Source organism: Perognathus longimembris, chromosome 13, assembly GCF_023159225.1.
Source record: "Perognathus longimembris pacificus isolate PPM17 chromosome 13, ASM2315922v1, whole genome shotgun sequence".
Classification (NCBI taxonomy): domain Eukaryota; kingdom Metazoa; phylum Chordata; class Mammalia; order Rodentia; family Heteromyidae; genus Perognathus; species Perognathus longimembris.
In genome coordinates this window covers 57296079-57316705 of record NC_063173.1, presented here as the reverse complement: position 1 = coordinate 57316705, position 20627 = coordinate 57296079, and the positions used below count along the sequence as shown (strand labels likewise).

The window sequence follows — 20627 nt, the reverse complement described above, 5'->3', positions numbered from 1 at the left end:
GCCAGGGGCCAGCGGCCAAGGCCTGTGGGTGTCTCCGGAAGCTGGAGAAGGCCTGGGGTAGCTTCGAGGGAGGAACACCGCCCTGCTGATGCCTGGTTTCGGTGACTCACATCAGATTTCTGGCCCATAGAACTTGAAGGTGATACATTTGTGCTGTTTAAAGCTGCTAGATCTGGGCTGGTATTACACCACCACGCTAGGAAACGACGTCCCAGGGTCATCATTCTCTCGTGTCTCATGAATCAGTGACGTCTACACAGCTGCCCCGAGAGGCGGCTGGACCCGGGACAAGAACCTCAGCTCCTCAGGAGCTTGTGTCCTGCGGGTGTCAGGTGTCTGTTGTCCAGGCAACCACTGCAGAGACTCCGTGCTGAGGAGGGGAGGGGGACACTCGCTCGGGGGGAGCCCCTCCTGACAGCTACACAGCCCTCTCCCGTAGCCCCCCTAAACCTTCCTAGCCTCAGTGTCTCTCATGTGACCTTTTTGGGGGCAGAGTGTGGGAGTTGCTGGGGTTCCTGGGATATATAGCCCTTCCTTCTGGGCCCCTAGCCTTCTGATGTCCTCTTGCTCTGTCCCAAGCAAGTCACTCACTGCCCACCTCCTGCCTGCTTAGCTCTCATGGGGGGGGGGGCACTGTGGCAATACTTCAAATAGCACAGGATGCTGGGGTGGGGGGACCCCCACCAGGCCAGCAAAGCCAGCACTGGACTCTTCTCTGGAACTCCCTCTCCTTACTCCCAGGCAACGATTCCCGCCTTCCCCTCCGCTAGGGCAGGGCTGAAGGATCACATCCGGGGAGTCTTGGCTAGGCTAAGCAAGCCTGCTAACCCACGCACATGATGTGTCTTTTAAAAAGTCAGCTCTGGGCCTAGTGACAAGAGTGCCTGCCTCATATACATGAGGCCCTGGGTTCGATTCCTCAGCACCACATATACAGAAAATGGCCAGAAGGGGCGCTGTGGCTCAGGTGGCAGAGTGCTAGCCTTGAGCAAAAAAGAAGCCAGGGACAGTGCTCAGGCCCTGAGTCCAAGGCCTAGGACTGGCCAAAAAAACAGAACAAAACAAAAAGTCAGCTCTGAGCTCGGTGGCTGGTGGCTCAGCCCTGTAATCCTAGCTACTCGCAGAGGATGGCGGTTCAAAGCCAGCCCCGGCCCGGCCCGGCAAGTCCGTGAGGCTCTCACCTCCTGTTCTCCACCAGGCCCCGACTGACCGCCCCACGGGCACAGGCGGCACACGCGGGACTTACTTTCCACAAGTTTGCCGAGCCAGCCGGGGAGAAAGAAGGTGAAGAGGCGGGCGTCCCGCTCCAGCTGCACCGCCCGGAGGCCCGCCGGGCTCCCCGGCGGCTCCGCGGGGCTCAGCGGCCCGGCCCGGATCCCGAGAGGCCGGGGCGGGGCGGGGCGCGCACGTGCGGGCGCGGGCGCCCCTCCGGCGGCCCGGACTACAAGTTCCAGGGTGCCCCGCGGCGCGCCCGGGTTCCCCGTCGGCGCCGCCCGCCGGTTCCAAGCAGGTCACCACCGGCTGGCACGCGCCGCCCGGTCCCCAGGTCAAGAAGGGAGCGACTCTCCCGCGCCCCGGCCGCCGAGTCCAAGTGGGCGGGGACCCGCCGCGCGCCGCCCGCTCATGTCGCTGCGGAGCGCCGCGTCCGGCCGCCTGGCTCCGCTGCGCGCCGCGGGGCAGCTGCTGCTCGTCGCCCCGCGCCCCCGGCCCGGCCCCTCGGCGGGGGCCACGCGAGCCCGCGGCGCTGCGAGCGGCCCCCCGGCGGCCCCGGGCGCGCTCGGCCCCCGTGGCGCGTGGGCCTCGGCGGGAGTTGGGGCGTGGGGGGCGGCGGCGGCGGCGGCGGGGCGGAGAGCCGGGGTGCGCACCTGGGCGCCCCTGGCCATGGCGGCGAAGGTGGACCTGAGTACTTCCACCGACTGGAAGGAGGCCAGATGTAAGTGCCGGCCGCGCGGGGCCTCTCGCCTGGGAGACACTTGGGGAAGTTGAGGCCCGCCCTGCCCCGGGGGTGGACCCCGCGCTTCAGCCCCGCCTCCCCTTCCCCCAGACTTCCCCCCTACACGGGGTGGGGGGGGGGTGTAGCGCCTCACCCCCGCAGTGGGTCCCTAGGTACCCTCAGAGAGCACCCCCGGGATCCATCACCTGCCCTCCTTCCTGTAGGGAGGGAAACTGAGGCCCGGAGCCGGAGAGTCTCTTCACCAAGGTCACTTGTGAGTTGTGCAAGAAGTTAGGGTTCCTCCACCTCCCCGCACTGGGCCTGGAGTCGCGCTCCAGTGGTGACACGAGGTTGGGTGGCAGGTCCGTGGCCCGTGGCCCACCTGGGTGGGGGGTGAGACAGTTCTGTGGGGTGGCCTCCCGCGCAGGCCTGCCCTGGCCCCTCCCTGCCCATCGCCAGGCAGGGCTGGCTTGGGGCCACCTGCAGGCGGCCTTTGCCCCATTTCTTCTAGACAGGGGAGGGGAGAGCAGGTGGGAGAGGTGTGTGTGCGGGCGCCTGCCAGGACCTCTGCACCCCAAGAATCCGATCCCTTCACCTTCTGGGTGAACACGGGTGTGTGTGTGGGGGGTCCGGCCTCCAGTCGTGCATTGGCCAAGTCTCTGCCCTGGGGAGGGAGGAGCAGGGCCCTGCCGAGCCCCAAATAGCTCTGCCTGGCGCCCAGCTGCCCCTGCCCTTCATGCTGCCTGCCGGAGCAGCTTCTGCCCTCTAGATCCCGGTTTCCAGAGCACCAGGAGGAGAGCTCATTGGCTGAGCTCTGGTGGGTGGGCCCCGGGCTGGGCAGGTGGCCTGACTGGCAGGAGTTGGGGATAAAGGAAGGGTGGCCAGTTTGGGACTGGTGACAGTCGCTTTTGGCTCCCTGCCCCACAGTCCTGAAGCACCAGATGCTATTCTGAACAGACAGAACCTGTCACACTTTCAGTTCTGGGCCTGGAAAATGGCTCAGGACAGGAAGTGGGAGCTGCTGCTGCTGCTGCTGCTGCTGCTGCTGCTGGTGGGGTCCCCTGGCAAGCAGGAGTCATTGTCTCCCCAGAGATTTGGTCTCCTTAGAGCCCAGCTGCCCAGGCTGGTGGGAGAGCCAGCAAGGTGGGGCTGGCACCTGTTTGAGGTGCTGCCAAAGTTTCGAGGACTCAGTTCCCCTTCTCCCAGCTCCCTATCCCTGGCGACCTGGAAAACAACAGGACCCCAGGAAGCCAGTGTGGAGTCGGGGGTCCCACTCTACTCTGGTTTTTCTCCCTCTCTGCCCGAAGCTGAGATTCTTCCCGTTCCTTGAGCAAATTTGTATGAAGTGCCTCCCATGCAGCTTGTGTGTGTCAGGGATTCAGCTCGACTAGGCACACGGGGCTGTCCCCAAGGAGCTTGCACTAAAGTGGGGTGACAGGGAGAAATGTCTGGAGACATGCTGTCAAGAAGCTGTGTGGATGATCAGATGCTGCTGGCTCCCACCTGTTGAGCTTCTGCACTCAAGGCTAGCACTCTACCACTTTGAGCCACCTCTCTACTTCTGGTTTTCTAGTGGTTCATTGGAGAGAAGACGCTCATGGACATTCCTGCCCAGGAGATCCTCCCATCTCAGCCTTCTGAGTAGCTAGGATTACAGGCGTGAACCACTGGCCTGGGCTGTTCTCCTATTGAAAGGCATTTTGAGTTCCATGGGAATAAAGCTGCTGTGGCCCCACCCCACACCGGGGCGAACCTGTGTGCTATAAAGAGAAGGGCATTATGGTCCTCACACCTGGGTCGTGCTCTGCCCTCCTGGAGCCTGTCCCCAGTCTAGCAGATGGGACCAGCAGCACCTGCTCTGGGACAGCCCTCCCAGGCCCACCCGGACGCTCTGTGTTGGGCCTGGCGCCTTCTCCCTCCCTCGCTTCTTGACAGCCTCACCCCCAGGGCTGGCCCCCATCTCTGCTCATTCTGAGCTTCCCCGATGGTTGAGGTATTTGTGGGCTGCAGTTGCAGACATGCTGGGTAGGGGTGACTGCTGAGACAGCAGATTTTCTGGGCACACCTGGGAAGGGTAGCCTTGGCCTTGTCCCAGTGCAGACAGCGGGGAGGGGAGGTGCTGCGGGTGCCTTGTGCTCTCTCCCCGCTGTGCACGCGTGCGTGGGCCTCGAGGAGCTCCTGTTCCGGGGGGACCGTGATGAGTGCAGGCGACGAACGCCTGGCCACCAAGTCCACGCGTCACTGAGTTCTGGGCATGGCGTCTTCATCGCCTCTGCCCCCACCTCGTCCTGTAGAAGCGGGGCTCCCTGGCACCCAGCCTGCCCTCCCCTCTCTCTACCCCGTCTTGCACAGTGCCATAAAGATGCTTCTTAAAACACATCATTGAATTCCCGTTTGCCCATCGCGCTTTATGGCCCTGGCGGAGCCTGCTCCTTCCGGCCCAGCGAGCGTGCCTGGGGCTGCTGGAAGCGTCAGCCCGGGTCAGGCCTCCCATCAAAATTTACTGCGAACATCTTTTTACAACACCTGTCTCAGCGAGCTGTGAAATACACTCGCCTCTCCGAAAACGAAAGAAAATGAAAATGCAGGCTTTACATCTTTTATAAAAAAAAAATAAAGTGCACTCGTGCTGTAAGTCCACATCTGTCCTGACACGTGAGAGGTCGGCGGGGCGCTGGGCTCCCGCTTCTCCTTGCAGAGGGACAGAGCCGTGATGAGGGTCTGGGCCCTGACACGGAAGTCGGGTGACGCATGTGCCGCGTGGTCTCCCAGGTGGAGGAAAGTCACAGTCGGCGGTGAGGTACCTGTGGCTCTCGTCTGTAATCCAAGCTACGAAGGGAGGCTGAGATCTGAGAACTGTGGTTCAAAGCCAGCCCGGGCAGGAAGGTCTGCGAGATTGAATCTACAACTAGCCACCAGAAAACCGGAAGTGGGGCTGTGGCTCAAAGTGATAGAGCGCTAGCTTTGAGCACAAACGAGCTCAGGGATAGGGCCCAGGCCCTGAGTTCAAGCCCCACGACCACCACCACCAACAACAAAAATCACACTTGTCTTTTTCTTCTCCCATAGATCAGGCCAGGCTGGAATCTAGTAGTGATAGAGACTCAGCGCCCAGCATGCTGGGCTTTTTTAAGGCTGAGGCACGCACTAGGAGCCTGGTCCAGGCAGGGACGGGCTGACCGACGTCCCCAAGGTCAGCACCCGACTGATTTGGCATCAGTGCCAGTCTGCAGTCTCTGGATGGCATTGACCCCCCTGTGTGCCCCCTGTGGTCGGTCTTCTGCAGGCTGAGCTGACCGCCGGTATCGCAGCTCTTCCTTGGGCTCTGGCCCTGGCCCTGCCCTCCCCCTCCAACTGGAACCAAATTTTAATTAATTTTTTGCTGGTCCTGGGGCTTGAACTCAGGGCCTGGGCTCCATCCCTGAGCCTCTCTGTGCTCAAGGCTAGTAGTGTTCTACCCCTTGAGCCACAGCACCACTTCTAGCCTTTTCTGTGTATGTGGTATGGAGGAATTGAACCCAGGGCTTCATGCATGCTAGGCAAGCACTCTACCATGAGGCCAGGTTCCCAGCCCCAGAACAAAATGTTGATTCTCCCAGTCCCCCTCTCCCCCAGCCCCACCCCGCCCTAGACTGGGACTCGAACTCCTTTTTTTTTGGCCAGTCCTGGGGCTTGAACTCAGGGCCTGAGTGCTGTCCCTGAGCCTCTCTGCTCTACTACTTGAGCCATAGTGCCACTTCTGGGTTTTTCTGAGTAGTTCATTGGAGATAAGGGTCTCATGGACTTTCCTGCCTGGCTAGGAAAGGTTTTTTTTTTGGTCAGTCCTGGGCCTTGGATTCAGGGCCTGAGCACCATCCCTGGCTTCTTCCGGCTCAAGGCTAGCACTCTGCCACCTGAGCCACAGCGCCCCTTCTGGCCGTTTTCCATACATGTGGTGCTGGGGAATCGAACCGAGAGCTTCATGTGTAGGAGGCAAGCACTCTTGCCACTAGGCCATACTCCCAGCCCCTCGAACTCCTTATCTGACTCTTTACACTCGTCGGCAGGCCCCCTACCACCTGAGCCACTCCTCCAACCTCAGCAGCATTTGTTTTTAAAGTCAAGGTCTGTAGGTTAGGCAGGCATTGAACTCAGTCCTCCCGCGTCTGCCTCCCGAGTGCTGGGATCCCAGGCTTCCTCACCGTGGTTGGTGCCACGTCGCGTCCTGCTTTGCCTTGTTCCCTCCTGGGCCCCCGGGAGGAGTGGGTGTTGCGATGTGAAATGCCGCGTGTGCAGTGCTTTGCTGCCAGCTTCCTCCACTGGGCCGCGCGGGGCGTGGGCCCGGGGCAGGGCCTGCCTGCTTCCTGCCGCAGCGACGAGAAGATGCGGCCGGGAGGCTGAGCATTGCCTGGTGTGCGTGGATTTGTCCGCCCAGGTTGGCTTTGATCTGAGATCCTCACATGTCAGTGGGTGGGCAGGTGTGTGTGTCTTCCTGGGTGGGCAGCTGGGGGGGGGCGCTAGCAGGAGCTGGCTGGAGGAGGCATGGGAAGGAGGGCGGTAGCGGCCATTGGAATGTGGGGCCAGGGATTCAAAGGGTGTTGGAGGGCAGTCAGGGCAGGGAGGTGGGTGTGGAGCACAGGAAGGGGAGCTCAGGGGGCAGGAGAGGGGGAGCCAGTCTCCTGCCCAGTGACCTGAGGGAGGGAGGGCCAGGTGCAGGTGGCTGGCGGGCGTGGTGGGAGGAGGTGGTTTCTCAGTGCACAGGCCGGCCCGTGGGGCTCAGGGGGCTCAGTGCACCAGGCCGGCCCGGGTGGAGCCTCCCCTGCGCAGAGGGAGGCGCTGCCAGGCACGCCCATCTGCTCCTCACCTGCACCCCATCCCAGACCTGCACCCTGCCCCAGGAGAGGTGCCTTTAGGTGGGGCCCGGGCCATTCCTCAGCTGCTGCCGGGGTCCTGAGCCTCTGGGGAAGAGGGGTTCTGGGCTAGAGGTGCCGTAGGGAGCCCTTTCCCCTGTGAAAGAATAAAAGGGCCTGGGCATGCGCACACCACACACACGGACTGATCTGTGGGTACACTGATCTTTAGGGACCGCTCTTAAGCTGTATCTATAATTGTGTGTGTGTGCGTGCGCGCCAGTATTGGGGATTGAACTCAAGGTCTTGTGAGTTTTGAGGGGGGTAAGGCTAGGGCTCCATCTACCACTTGAGCCACACCTCACCACCCTTCCAGCCTTTTGCTGGTTTCCTGAGTTCTATTGGCTTGCTCCACCTAGAAAGCCGTGGGGGGGGGGGGGGGGGGGGGCAGGCTAGGCTGAGCCCGGCCGGCAGGGGGCACCTGTGAGCTGTGTGTCCGCCCGCGCCGGCCGGGAAGCCCTGTGGGGAGCTGGGCTTTCTCCACCTGGTGCTCACAAAGGGAAGGAAGGCCTGACCAGGGGCCCCCGAGCTGCCCCTGCAACCACCAGCTTGGAACTCAGTTTGGGAAGTGGTGGGATCTGATTTCCCACAGTGCTCACTGGCTGTGGGACCTGGGGTGACCTCTCTAACCCCGCCTTCTCATCCTAACGTGGGGCGGCAGCCGAGACCCCAGCTGGGTAGCCGTCCCTGGGGAGCCCTCGGCCCATGTTGACCATGGGCTCAGGATCTGCTTGGTTTGTTGGGTTTGGGTGCTGCGGTTTGTAGTCCTTACACCTGCTGGGCGGGTGTTCTACCTGTTGAACTACACTGTCCCCCTCAGCCCAACCCGTTAGGTGTTTGGGACAGACGTCATGCGGTGACAAGCAATGACCTGGTCACCAGCTCTTAACAGATGCTCTCCGCCTGCCTGGCTTCACCTGTGTGAGTGTGAGATTACTCCGTGGTGTGTCTCAATCCTCCTCTTGCAAATGGAGAAACCGGGGGCTCAGAGAGAGGTGTCAACAGCCAGAGTGTCTGGGCTGAGCTCCGTGTGCGTGCACGCGTGAGCGTGTGTTCTGGGGCTTGACCTCCGGGCTCTAGGCTCTCACTTGGCTTTTTCACTCAGGGCTGGTGCTCCACCCTGAGAGCCACAGCTCCACTTCTGGCTTGCTGGTTGTTTGGAGGTAAGCGTCTCAGGGACTGCTCAGGCTGGCTTCGAGCAGCGAGGCTTCTATCTCAGTTTCCCGCTGTGGATGTGAGCTCCCTCCCGGTGCTTTGCGTTTGGACACCGTCTGCAGCGCACGAGTGGGTCCCCAGCTTCCCGGGGCCCCAGTGTCTTCTTTTTTTTTTTTTTTTTTGTTTTTTTTTTTTTTTGTTTTTTTTTTTTTTTTGGCCAATCCTGGGCCTTGGACTCAGGGCCTGAGCACTGTCCCTGGCTTCTTCCCGCTCAAGGCTAGCACTCTGCCACTTGAGCCACAGCGCCACTTCTGGCCGTTTTCTGTATATGTGGTGCTGGGGAATTGAACCTAGGGCCTCGTGTATCCGAGGCAGGCACTTTTGCCACTAGGCTATATCCCCAGCCCCCCCAGTGTCTTCTGAACAAAGAGGGCAGCGTGAGGTGCTGGGGGGGGGCAGTGCTGTCCCTGTCCCCCCGTGTGCCTCCACTCGTGTCCGCAGGGGAGAGTGCAGATGGGAGGGCTGGAGTCCTCAGGAGGAGGGGGGCTGCCCCTAGGTGTGAGCCGCCCTGGGGCCCCCTCCCTCCCCAGCCGTCCTGACTCTCCTTCCTGCCCTCCCCCCCAGCCTTTCTGAAGGGCCTGAGCGATAAGCAGAGGGAGGAGCATTACTTCTGCAAAGACTTCGTCCGGCTGAAGAAGATCCCCACGTGGAAGGAGATGGCGAAAGGTGAGCCCACGTGGCGGAGGAGAGGACTCCGGGGGGCCACTGCCCCAGGGCTGGCTCCCTGCTGTCACCTCATTGGATTTTTTTTTTGTTTTTTTGGCCAGTCCTGGGCCTTGGACTCAGGGCCTGAGCACTGTCCCTGGCTTCTTCCCGCTCAAGGCTAGCACTCTGCCACTTGAGCCACAGCACCGCTTCTGGCCGTTTTCTGTATATGTGGTGCTGGGGAATCGAACCTAGGGCCTCGTGTATCCGAGGCAGGCACTCTTGCCACTAGGCTATATCCCCAGCCCACCTCATTGGATTATTAACACCACCTGAGGCCAGTTCAGTTTTTATCCCCAGGACTCTCTCTCTCTCGGGAAGCCAGCCCTAGGCCATGTAAGCCGGCTGGTGATCACTTGGTTACCGTCCCTCCCTACCCCAGCCTCACTTTTTGCTGGTAATGGGACTTGGAATCAGGACCTAGGTGCTGTCCCTTAGCCTTTTTTTATTTTTTTTCTGATTAATTGGAGACTCATGGACATTCCTGCCTAGGCTGGCTTTGAACCTCCATCCTTAGATCTCAGCCTCCCAACTAGCTGGGATTGCAGGTGTGAGCCACTTTCCACACTGGGCGATGGCGTCACTTTTGTCCCTGCCCCGGCATGGTAAGGCAGGTCCCGGGGTACCTTGCGTGGGCACCCCGCAGGCGCTGACCGGTGCGGGCTGTCACCACCCCCAGCCGCTTTGCCGTAGGGCCAGGCCTGGCTTGGGGTTTCCGGCTGGGTCCTTTGGCAGGGGCGGCTCTGTTTGTGACCCCCCACTCCACCCCTCCCTGTTCCAGGGGTGGCGGGAAAGGTGGAGGAGCCCCAGTACAAGAAGGACAAGCAGCTGAACGAGAAGATCTCCCTGTTCCGAGGTGACATCACCAAGCTGGAGGTGGACGCCATTGTCAACGCTGGTGAGTGGCTGCTCGCTCGCCTCTGCTGGGGTCAGCCGTGCCGGGTGGGGGGGTGGGGGGGTGGGCGCCACCTGGTTCCAGAGAGGCTCTGGGGCGCGGGCCGAGCACGGCCCGCTGGCGCCGCGGTACCCAGCGTGGCGGCCACTTAGACTCCGCATCCCTCGGATGCCTGACCTGCTGTGTCGGGGCCGCGCTCCACCTCGCAGCTCACAGACCCATTAGCGGCGACCGAGGGGGGAGGCCCAGCCGGATCGGGGCCGGGCCGCCCTGCCAGCCGGGCGGAGGCCGGAGCCCCGTGCCCGGCCCGGCCTGGGAGAGCTGTGGCCACTTTCCTCCGGCGGCCTTCCACCTGCCCTGCCCACCGCAGAGCTGGGCAGGTGCGGGAGCTTGTGGAGAGAAGGGAGGGGGCCTGGCGCGCCCCCCCGCCGCCCCTTGGCACCTCTCCAGCCCCTGGAAACGGGAGCTGCTCAGCTTCCTGCGGGCATTCAGCCGCCTCTTGCTGGCTTGGCAGTTTATTGTGATGAGAAGTCGGAGTGGCTGCTCTGGGGTGGGGGAGGGAGGACCGAGAGGAGAGGGAGGAGGGAAGCTGCTGCTCCTCCACCCACCCAACGGCCGGGCTCTGCGGAAGGACTCTGGGGGGGCTCAGCGGTGGGGTGTCCAGGGCGCCTCGGGCTGGATTGGAGCAGGCATCTCTCCTGCTTGTCCTGGGCATCAGGATGGACTTTCTTGGTTTGGGCTCCAGCTCCCAGGGAAAGCCTGGTGGGCACCCGAGAAGTTTCTGGAGTCTCCTGGCTCCCCGTGGGCTTGTAGTGGCTGCGTCCCTCCCCGTCTTGGCTAGAGGGCCCGGGCCTCCACGCGCCGGCCCCCCCCCCCCCTTCGCAGTTGTGCGGTCGCGGTTGCCGTCCCCCCTTTCTCCTCAAGTTCCCAGGCGGAGGCGACTGCTCGCCCGCCCGTGTGGCGGTCCCGGCGCCGCGCGGCTCCCCACCGGTGTCTGGACGGCGTGAGCCGCGTCCTCACCCCCCACCCCACCCGCCGCAGGTGTGCGGGCGGGGAGCCACGCACAGGCGTTCACACTCGGGGCGCTCGGGGCGTCCGTGGCTCTCCGCTGCTGTTCGGGCGCGCCTCCCTCGGGCCACGGGCACGAGTGGGTGGCGGCGGCGCAGTCCGCGCGTCCGTCTGGGGAGACGTGGAGCCGAGGCAGCCACAGCTGGGCTGGCAGCCGCCTCGGCGGTGGCCGTGGGGGGCTAGGCTGACGGAGGCGCCGTCCCGGAGCCCACGAGGCTGTCGTGCCTGGGTGATGGAGGCACCCCGCCGAGCTGCTCCCGCCAAGCGGCCTGAGGGAAGAGGGAGTGTCTCCCCCGCGCTCTGGCCTGGGGCTCGGTGCGGGGCGCCGGGACCGAGCATGCCCAGGCTGCGGAGGTTCAGGCCCAGCCCCTGGCTCTTCTGACGCGCCCCGTGACTGACCAGACTGGAGGCGGTGCTGGTGGAGCTGGGGCTCCGCCTCTCCCTGCACCTGCTTGGCATTCTTTTCCTCCTCTGCACAACGGGGCCACCGGGGAGCCATTCCGTCGGGTCAGCTCAGCGCCCACCACCCTGTCCCACGCTACCGTGACGGGAGCCGTGAGCGCGGCACTCCCTAGCTGCCCCCTGCTGCTTGCCTCACCAGACCCACGTTTCTAGAAAGGGCTTCAGCACCTGCCTGGAAGTTGCCGATGCAGGACTTGGGTACAGATTGCCATCCGGAGCCTCTGTCCCCCTGGTCAGACCTTGGGGTCCTCTGTAAGGCCCCTCCAGGTCCCCAGGGGTTCTCCTGGCCCCGACTCCACCCCAGCCCCGCCGTCCACGAGGGGGCAGCAGAGATCAAGGTTCCCACGGAGCTGTAAATCAGCCTGTTTATTAGTGGAATAAAAGTCTTGGCGACACGGGGCTTTTTGAGGCTGCATAAATCTGCGTCTGTGCCTCGTGAAACCCATATGTGCTTAATTCATATGTAAAGTTTCAAGCAGGAAGAGAATACGTGTCCATTAAATTCTATTTGACTTGATTATAATCATTAGCCATGAATAATTGCTTCTCAGCTCCGACCATGGAGCCACCACAATAGGCGAGAGGAGAGAGCAATTATCTCGGGGTGAGGATTTTTAAATTTTTATTTTTTGAAGCCAGGGGTAGCATTGGCCCCATGGGGATGTGGTGGTCCATGGAGACCAGTGGGGGGCTGGGGAGGGGCTGGAGGCTCGAGGTCCAGCCCGAGCCTCTGGATTTCGTGTGTGTGTGTGTGTGTGTGTGTGTGTGTGTGTGTGTGTGTGTGTTGGGGGGAGGGGTCCCTTTTGGTCCCTTCTGCCAAGTGAGGAGTGGCATCACCACCTGGGCCTCACTCCGGGACTGTGAGGACACGGGAAAGCAGAGCTGGGGAGTTGGGCGGGGGGCTGGGATGGAGAGGGAGGTCTGGGCCCCCCAGCCTGAGAAGCTGGGGGCAGGGCACATCCCTGGCCTCCCACCTCATTCTTCCTCAGAATGTGTGTGTGCGTGTGTGTGTGTGTGTGTGTGTGTGTGTGTGTGTGTGTGTGTTGGTTCTGGAACTTGAACTCAGAGCCTGGATGCCGTTCCCGTAGCTTTTTTATTCAAGGCCGGTGCTCTACCACTTGAACCACATCTCCACTTGCAGCTCTTTGGTGGTTCATTGGAGATAAGCGCCTCATGGACTTTCCTGCCAGGCTGGCTTTGAACTACGGCCCTCAGATCTCAGCCCCCTCAGATCCCGAGCGGCAGGGATGACAGGCGTGAGCTGCTGGCGCTTGGCTGGGGCTCTCTCCCTGGTCACGTGGCATTTGAAGTCCCGGGCTGGGCTTGGCCTCTGCTTGCCTGGGGCGTGGGGGGTGTGATTGCGCGTGCCGGGGGAGGCGCATGCGTGGCGTGCGGCCGGTGTGGGGTGCTGGGGAAGAGAACAGAGCAGGGAGCTTGGTAGGTAAGCAGCAGGGCTGGAGGTCACGGAGACGCGACCAACCCGCTGAGCCCTCCCCAGCTCTGTCCCCACTGGCCGGTGGCCAAGGCCGCGTGCCGGGCAGCACCCGGGAGAGTCACCGGCCCCTGCCATCTGTGCCGGCCACGGCTCCTGCCCACAGGGGGCACGAGGCATCCATCTTAATTAACTTGGCCTGCCACGCTGTGGAGATAAGTCAGGGAGGCCCTGAGGCCCCGTTGTGGAGCGAGAGATTGCTAGAGGGCGGTGCCAGCTTCTCTAGCTTGGCCTGTGATCCCCTACGGCTCTATCTGGGGAGAGATGGGCCTGGAGGTCTCAACCCGGGCGGGGGGGGGGGGGTGGTCTGTGGCTTCCAGAGTGTTCTCTTCTATTGTAGGTGCTGGGGCCACCTTCGTGCCTTGAGATCCGGCTTCACACGCCTGGGCCTGGGCACCGCATTCCTGACACAAAGATCCCCATTCTTGCGCAGTGCCAGTGGCCTACGCCTGTCATCCTAGTTACTCAGGAGGCTGAGGTCTGAGGATCATGATTCGAAGCCAGCCTGAGCAGGAAAGTCCATGAGACTCTTATCTCCAATAAATTACCAAATAGACAGGAGTAGAGCTGTGGTTCAAGTGGTAGAGTGCTAGACTTGAGCACAGACACTCAGGGACAGCCACCAGGCCCTGAGTTCAAGCCCCGGGACCAGCTCCAAAAAAATCAAGGCTCCCCATTGGCCGGGCCTTGGAGGTAGAAGGAGACAGAGCAGAGCGGAATGCAATACTCACCAGGCAGGAGCCTCTCCCTTCAAAGCAGGCTCGCGATGGCCAGGGTTCCGCTGGTACCTCGGGGAGTTCCCAGATTGACACTATCTAGTGGCCGGCCTGGGGGAGGGGGGAGAGAGAGAGAGAGAGAGAGAGAGAGAGAGAGAGAGAGAGAGAGAGGGAGAGGGAGAGGGAGAGAGGGAGAGGGAGAGGTCTCCTAGTAAATTAATACTGGAACGTCAGGAGCAACTAAGTAGACTATAATGTGCCAAAGCGCCGGGAGGAAGAAAGGTCTGAATAAAGTACGTGCGACGCCACAGGGACCAATTAATTCTGCAAGGAGGTGGCAGGCCGGCGAGGGGGGGCCGGGCAGGCCTTTGAGGGGCCTGGGCGCGCAGGCTGGGCCGTGAAGAACAGGTGGAAAGCTATGTTTCACCGCGACAAGCTGGTCGCACAGGGAGACTTTTAAGCCGCTTATTTATTTAAAATAAGGCATGAGTGGCGCTCTGTTTCCTTAAGTCTCGGGGCTTTGATTTGTGAGAATCTGCCAGCCTCTTATCCCCGTCCCTCTTCTCAGCCCTCATAAACCCTTGCTTCCTGTCTTCCAGCCTGGCACGGCGTGGTGAGGAGCCAGGCTGCCCGGCCGCCCCCCCCCCCCCAGCGCCCGCCCCTCCCCTCCCCTGCGGCTGGACCCGGTGATTTAGAGACCGTCTTGATGGACTAGCACGCTGGGGGCCGCAGGGACGCGGACTGCCTGGTGGGAAGTGATCTGACGCTAAACTGTCGTCGTAAATCGCTTTATCTGTCACTTCAGATTTAAGTGTGTTTGCTGAGGCTTTCGGCCTCCAACAGCAGCAGCACTTCGCGGTGCAGGGCGGCGCCGTGAGGCCTCTGGGCAGACCCTGCTGCGGGGCAGGACCTGGCCTGCAGTACCCGGGCCCAGGGGCCGCCTGTGCTGCTCCCTGCCCCGGGGCAGGACCTGGTGCAGTACCAGGGCCCAGCGCCACTTGCGCTGCTCCTCCTCCTCCTCCTCCTCCTCCTCCTCAGGGGCACAAAGCACTGCCCACTGACCTCACTCAGCCCACAGAGGATAGTGCTCACACCGAGCAAGGCACACGTGTGGAACGATGACGTGCCCCACCTGGGCAGGTGGCAGAGCTGAATTAGAACTCGTGGCCTTCCATTCATCCAGCAAGTCCAGGTGGAAGAAGGTCTTCTGGGCACCAGGAGGGGGGACTCGGCCCGCTGCAAAGCACATGAACATGCAACCCCATACATGGGGGGGGGGGAGACGTGGAATGAGAAGAAAAGCGAGGGGGATGAAGGATGGGGGGCTGTCCCGCCCAATGGGGTGGGAGGCTTCCTGGAAGAGGGGCACCATCACGTTGTAATGGGGGCTGAGTTGGAAGTGGGCAAGGCCGTTTCAGGGGGAGACAGGGAAAGTGCTGGCCAGGAGGGGTAAGTGGCGGGGTGATGGGGGGCTCTGAACTGTGTGGCGGGGTGATGGGGGGCTCTGAACTGCGTGGCGGGGTGATGGGGGGCTCTGAACTGCGTAGCAGGGTGATGGGGGCTCTGAGGGCTCTGAACTGCGTGGCGGGGTGATGGGGGCTCTGAGGGCTCTGAACTGCGTGGCGGGGTGATGGGGGGCTCTAAGGAGTCTGAACTGTGTGGCGGGGTGATGGGGGGGGCTCTGAGGGTTCTGGACTGCATGGCAGGGTGATGGGGGGGCTCTGAGGGGTCTGAACTGTGTGGCGGGGTGATGGGGGGCTCTGAGGGCTCTGGACTGCGTGGCGGGGTGATGGGGGGCTCTGAGGAGTCTGAACTGTGTGGCGGAGTGATGGGGGACTCTGAGGGGTCTGGACTGCATGGCGGGGTGATGGGGGGCTCTGAACTGCGTGGCGGGATGATGGGGGCTCTGAACTGTGTGGCGGGATGATGGGGGGCTCTGAACTGTGTGGTGGGGTGATGGGGGGCTCTGAGGGCTCTGAACTGCGTGGCGGGATGATGGGGGCTCTGAACTGTGTGGCGGGATGATGGGGGGCTCTGAACTGTGTGGTGGGGTGATGGGGGCTCTGAACTGCGTGGCGGGGTGATGGGGGGCTCTGAACTGTGTGTGGGGTGATGGGGGGCTCTGAGGGGTCTGGACTGCGTGGCGGGGTGATGGGGGGCTCTGAGGGCTCTGAACTGCATGGCGGGGTGATGGGGGGCTCTGAACTGTGTGGTGGGGTGATGGGGGGCTCTGAGGGCTCTAAACTGTGTGGCGGGGTGATGGGGGGCTCTGGACTGTGTGGTGGGGTGATGGGGGGCTCTGAACTGTGTGGCGGGGTGATGGGGGCTCTGAACTGTGTGGTGGGGTGATGGGGGGCTCTGAGGGGTCTGGACTGCGTGGCGGGGTGATGGGGGGCTCTGAGGGCTCTGGACTGCGTGGCAGGGTGATGGGGGGCTCTGAGGGCTCTGGACTGCGTGGCAGGGGTGATGGGGGGCTCTGAGGGGTCTGGACTGCGTGGCGGGGTGATGGGGGGCTCTGAGGGGTCTGGACTGCGTGGCGGGGTGATGGGGGGCTCTGAGGGGTCTGGACTGCGTGGCGGGGTGATGGGGGGCTCTGAGGGGTCTGGACTGCGTGGCGGGGTGATGGGGGGCTCTGAGGGCTCTGAACTGCGTGGCGGGGTGATGGGGGGCTCTGAACTGTGTGGTGGGGTGATGGGGGGCTCTGAGGGCTCTGAACTGTGTGGCAGGGTGATGGGGGGCTCTGAACTGTGTGGTGGGGTGATGGGGGGCTCTGAACTGTGTGGCGGGGTGATGGGGGGCTCTGAGGGCTCTGGACTGCGTGGCACGGTGATGGGGGGCTCTGAGGGGTCTGGACTGCGTGGCGAGGTGATGGGGGGCTCTGAGGGGTCTGGACTGTGTGGCGGGGTGATGGGGGGCTCTGAGGGCTCTGGACTGCGTGGCGGGGTGATGGGGGGCTCTGAGGGGTCTGAACTGCGTGGCGGGGTGATGGGGGGCTCTGAACTGCGTGGCGGGGTGATGGGGGGCTCTGAGGGGTCTGGACTGTGTGGCGGGGTGATGGGGGGCTCTGAGGGGTCTGGACTGCGTGGTGGCTGGGTGCTGAGTTGTGAGGGGAGGGGAAGGCAGGCCTGCTATGTAAGTGTTACTTGGTTTGCTGGGTAGACTTGGGGGGCGGGGGGCACAAGATGGTAAGGAGGAGAGTGCCCAGGACGGAGGGTGTAGGCTGCGTTTATGCCCCGTGCTCATGCAATTGATACTACTGACCGTGGACAAGCTCAGAGACATGAAGGAACTCTCCCGAGGCCACACCGCACGGTGATGGAGGTGGGGTGGGAGGTCTGCCACACTCCCGCGCCCGCAGAGAATCCATTAGTCCCTGCGCTGCGCTGCGGTGCGGCGGGAACACTTACTCTTCGTTCTCTTTCTCCAGGAGAGAAAGTTGGTTCTCGGACTGGGGTTTCTGCCCTTGTTGCTTGGGAGCCAAGAATGAGGATGAGGGGCGGGAGGCGCGGCTCAGGGGTCGAGCACCAGCCAGTAAATGAACTCCTGGGACAGAGAGGTCAAGCCTGGCTTCATGGGGCCCACGGAATTTTGGGGTGAGCACCTGCAGCCCCCCCTCCCCCGAACGTAACGTCTTATCTCTAATGCCCCCCAGCAGCCTGGGCCAGGAGCGAAACCCTGGTGTTGGCGTGGGGGGAGGACAGGACCAGGACCGCGTCCGGCTGCCCCCACTGGCTCCGTCCTTCCGTGAGGTGGGGGGGGGGGCGCTCCGGCTTCCCCCAGCCCCCCACCTCCGGCCTCCCCCAGCCCCCCACGCCGCCAGCCACAGCCAGGCCCTGCTATCCCCGCTCCGGCAGCAGCCGCGTGGCTCCCTTCCACAAGGTCGAGCGTGGTTACATAAATTCATAAATGATGAATCCCTGCTGAATTATTGAGGCTCCCTCCGGGCCTTCGGGGCCCGGTCCAGCGAGCTGAGCTGTGCGGGGCCGGTGGGCGGGACTGGGGTGGCCCTGAAAGGTCCTTCCTCCCCAAGGTCTTGGCCAGAGCCTTTCTGTCCCTTCCACGGGGATTTGGGCGCCAGGGGAGGGAGGGGCGGACTCTGGGCTCTTGAGCTCTGTCCTGGGTTTCAGTCGGTGATTGATGAACGAATGCACAAAGTTGGAGAGCTGGTTGGGTGTCAGGAGGTCCCTATAAACTGAGGACCTGCTGCGGGAACCCCCTCTTTCTGCCCCAGCCTGGGCCCTCTCCCCAGCTCTCTGGGCTGGAAGGGACCAGTTGGTTTTATAGGTGATGATGTGGCTCCTGGGGTTCCCAGTCTTGGGATAATCTGGGGTGAGGGGGGGGACAAGGCTATCAGGAGCACACCCGCAGCTCCGAGAGGGATGGTGACTTGCTCAGGGCCCGCGCAGCGGGAAAGCAGCGGCGAGGCAGAGCCTGAGCCCCAGGCGCTCCTGGCTCTGAGCCGTTGGTTCTCAGCCTCTTCCTCCCATTCGGGAAGGACCGGGTTAGGAAGAGGGCGGGTGCCCGGCTGGGGCCGGGGGCCGGAGCACACTCTGTCCTTGAGGCCGCCCCGCCGGGCCAGCGCACCTGCCGTGTCCCGCTGTCCGGAGCGCTGGGCCGTGGAGGCCGGAGCTTGCGGGAACGTGTGTGTTTGGGAATTGATGGGGGCTATTAAATTGGCCAAGCATGGAAGGGCTGGAGCTGCGGCCTTGGGCTTGCTCACCAGGTGCCGCTGCGTGTCCCTGGGAGACAAAAGGTGGGTGGCAGCTGTGACCCCCTCCCCTCCCCAGGGGCCAGCATCCCCCCACTTCACAGAGCTCAGATTTAGGAGACCCTGGCCGCTCCCCGGCTCCCCCTCCCCCTCCTGCAGGCCGTCCCTGGTGGGTCAGAGACCGAGCGCGGATCCCAGCTGCTGCTCCGATCCTTCGTGGCCTGGTCTGGAAGAGGGGGTGGCTGTGCCCCAGGCTTCGCCATGCCACCCCCCTCCCCCGGGGCTGAGTCTGACCACGTGTATAAAATGCCCAGCGCCATGTGGGGTTCAGAGTAGCCCCTTGGGAAACTCAGCTTGTTCCCGCGGCCCTTGCTGTGTGTGGGGGCAGCTTAGACTCAGGCAGTGGGGTCCAGGTAGCCATGACTGCTCTGCTCAGCTCCGTGGGGCGGTGGGGGTCATGACCTCTTTATCCCCCAAGGAGGCTGTGGGCTGGGTGTGGGGGTGGCTAGGGGCTTTCCTGGCCATGAGGGCTTGGGGGATGGGGAGGCCCTCTGTCCCCTAGCTGGCATTTCAGAATGTCCCCTTTGGCACTGCTTTATTGGTTTGTTGGTTTGTTTTTGGTGCTGGTCCTGGGGCTTGAACTCAGTGCCGAGCACTGTCCCTGGGCTCATTTGCTCAAGGCTAGCACTCTGCCACTTGAGCCACAGCTCTGTTTCCAGCTTTTGTGGCAGTTCATTGGAGAGAAGAGTCTCACTGACTTTCCTGTCCCGGTTGGCTTTAAGAACCGCAGCCCTCAGATCTCTGCCTCCTGCGTGGCCGGGCCCAAGGCCTGAGCCACCCAGCTGCTCGGTTTATTTTGCAAATCGCCTGTCTTCATGCATCCTGGTACTCGGTGGCATCTGCGGCAGGTGGCATTTCTGTAGCCCCTCCTCCCTTGTCTCGTGTCACTAAGCCAAGCGTGGCTCCCGGGGGGCTGTGGGGGACACGGCTGGGCTGGGCTGGGGTCCCTGGGGGTGGGCCCAGGCCAGCCTGTGATATAGCTCTGGTGGCCTGGGCCGTGACTGCTTACACGACGCACTGAACTTGGGCTGGCCCTTCTCCTGGCCTCAGTTTCCCCATGTGGGCCTCAGGATTCTGAGCCAAGAAGGAAGTCCCGCCACACTGGAGTCCTGTGCATGGGGACTGGGGTTACTGGTGAAGCCCACTATACCAGGACCCCTCAAAGAGCAAGGCTGGGCCCCCTGACTGTCCTGGCTGGGGTGGGGGTGGGGGTCTCATGGCGGCGTCCTAGGCTGCCTGCACCGTGGGTCTCCATGAAAGAATGGGCACCCAAAAGAGCTGGTGGCTCCCCGAGAGGTGGCCGGGCCCGGAGGCAGGGGCAGACCCTGCTGTTTATGCCGTGTAGGGGTGTGAGCAGGGGGAGCTGGGGAGGGGGGAGGGGAGGCAGGCAGCGAGGCCGAGAGCCAGGGCTGGAGGCCCGGCTGACCTTGGCGCCCCCACTCCCAGCAGCAACAAGTGGTGATCACCGGCATCCCCCCCCCCCCGCCCCGCCTTCTGCTCCCAGGCTGCCTCCTCCCCCTCCAGACGTGGTTACAGCCATCAAAATGGAGCTGGGCTGGTACGTGGGAGCGCGGCGCCGGCTGTCAGCGTCCTCTGCCAGCAGGGCCCGCGTCTGCTTTATTATTGCCGCCTGGCTGTATTTCACGTACGGCTTAAACACCATCAAACGCCACATCCCTTTTGAAAAGCAAGAGCTACCGTACTGAGGAGAAACAGGAACGTGGAAATCTACCGAGCAAATGGCCAGGATTGACATTGGCCACGGGAGTTTCAGCGTCTATTGTCAAAGGAGCTCAATCCTTGCCTGCAAGCCAGAGGGCCAGCTTCCCCCAGCCCCCCGGGAGGGAGGGGGCCGGAGGGCTCCCAGAGGGCCAGCCCCCCGGGAGGGAGGGGGCTCCTCTCCTAGAGGGCACTCTGAGGGCCACGCCCTGGCCTTGGCCTCTACTCAGCCCTGTTCTGATCCTCACGAGGAGGCGGGAACCCCAGGGTGCCAAGCAGGGCCCTGGCCTAGGCTCTGGAGAGAGGGCACCTCAGGGTTGGATAAGATAGGGCTCCCATCTTCCCTGTCCTCTCAGAAGCCGGGAGGCACCGTCCCCCAGCCTCGGCTTTCCTTGTCTGCACTCCAGAGAGAGGGCGGCTCGGGGCGCAGCAGGGAGGGCCCGCGGGGGGGCGGAGGGGGCTAGGAATTCGGCAGGAGGGGACTGCCGTGAGCGAAACGTGGCGTTGCAAAATGGAATTGATTCTTCAAAAACTGTTTAAGCTACTGATTCCCACTGAAAAATAACTACAGTAAAACCAGGTACCATGAAAACAGCTCCGAGGTAGAGTATACCTGCCTAGCAAGTGTGAGTCCCTGGATCTTAGCTCCTGGACCACAAAAAACAAACAACAACACTCCCCCCCCCCAAAAAAAAAAACCCAACAAAACAAACACCCACAAAAGAATCAGTCATTCAGGACTACTCAGGAGGCTGAGTCCTGGAG

The 20627-nt window shown here is 62.6% G+C and overlaps 1 protein-coding gene across 3 annotated transcripts in view; it reads left to right on the top strand.

Moving 5' to 3' along the window:
* The first annotated feature begins 1504 nt into the window (after positions 1–1504).
* Macrod1 (mono-ADP ribosylhydrolase 1) overlaps positions 1505–20627 on the top strand; it is a 132125-nt gene continuing 113002 nt past the window's right edge. For 2 of the 3 annotated variants that reach the window (XM_048359384.1, XM_048359385.1), the window contains exons 1-3: positions 1507–1933; positions 8602–8703; positions 9524–9640. In XM_048359384.1, the coding sequence (XP_048215341.1) occupies positions 1624–1933; positions 8602–8703; positions 9524–9640 (529 nt within the window). In that variant the 5' untranslated portion in view covers positions 1507–1623. Of the gene's footprint in view, positions 1934–8601; positions 8704–9523; positions 9641–20627 lie in introns of all 3 variants that reach the window. The other variant, XM_048359383.1, reaches the window with a different exon arrangement.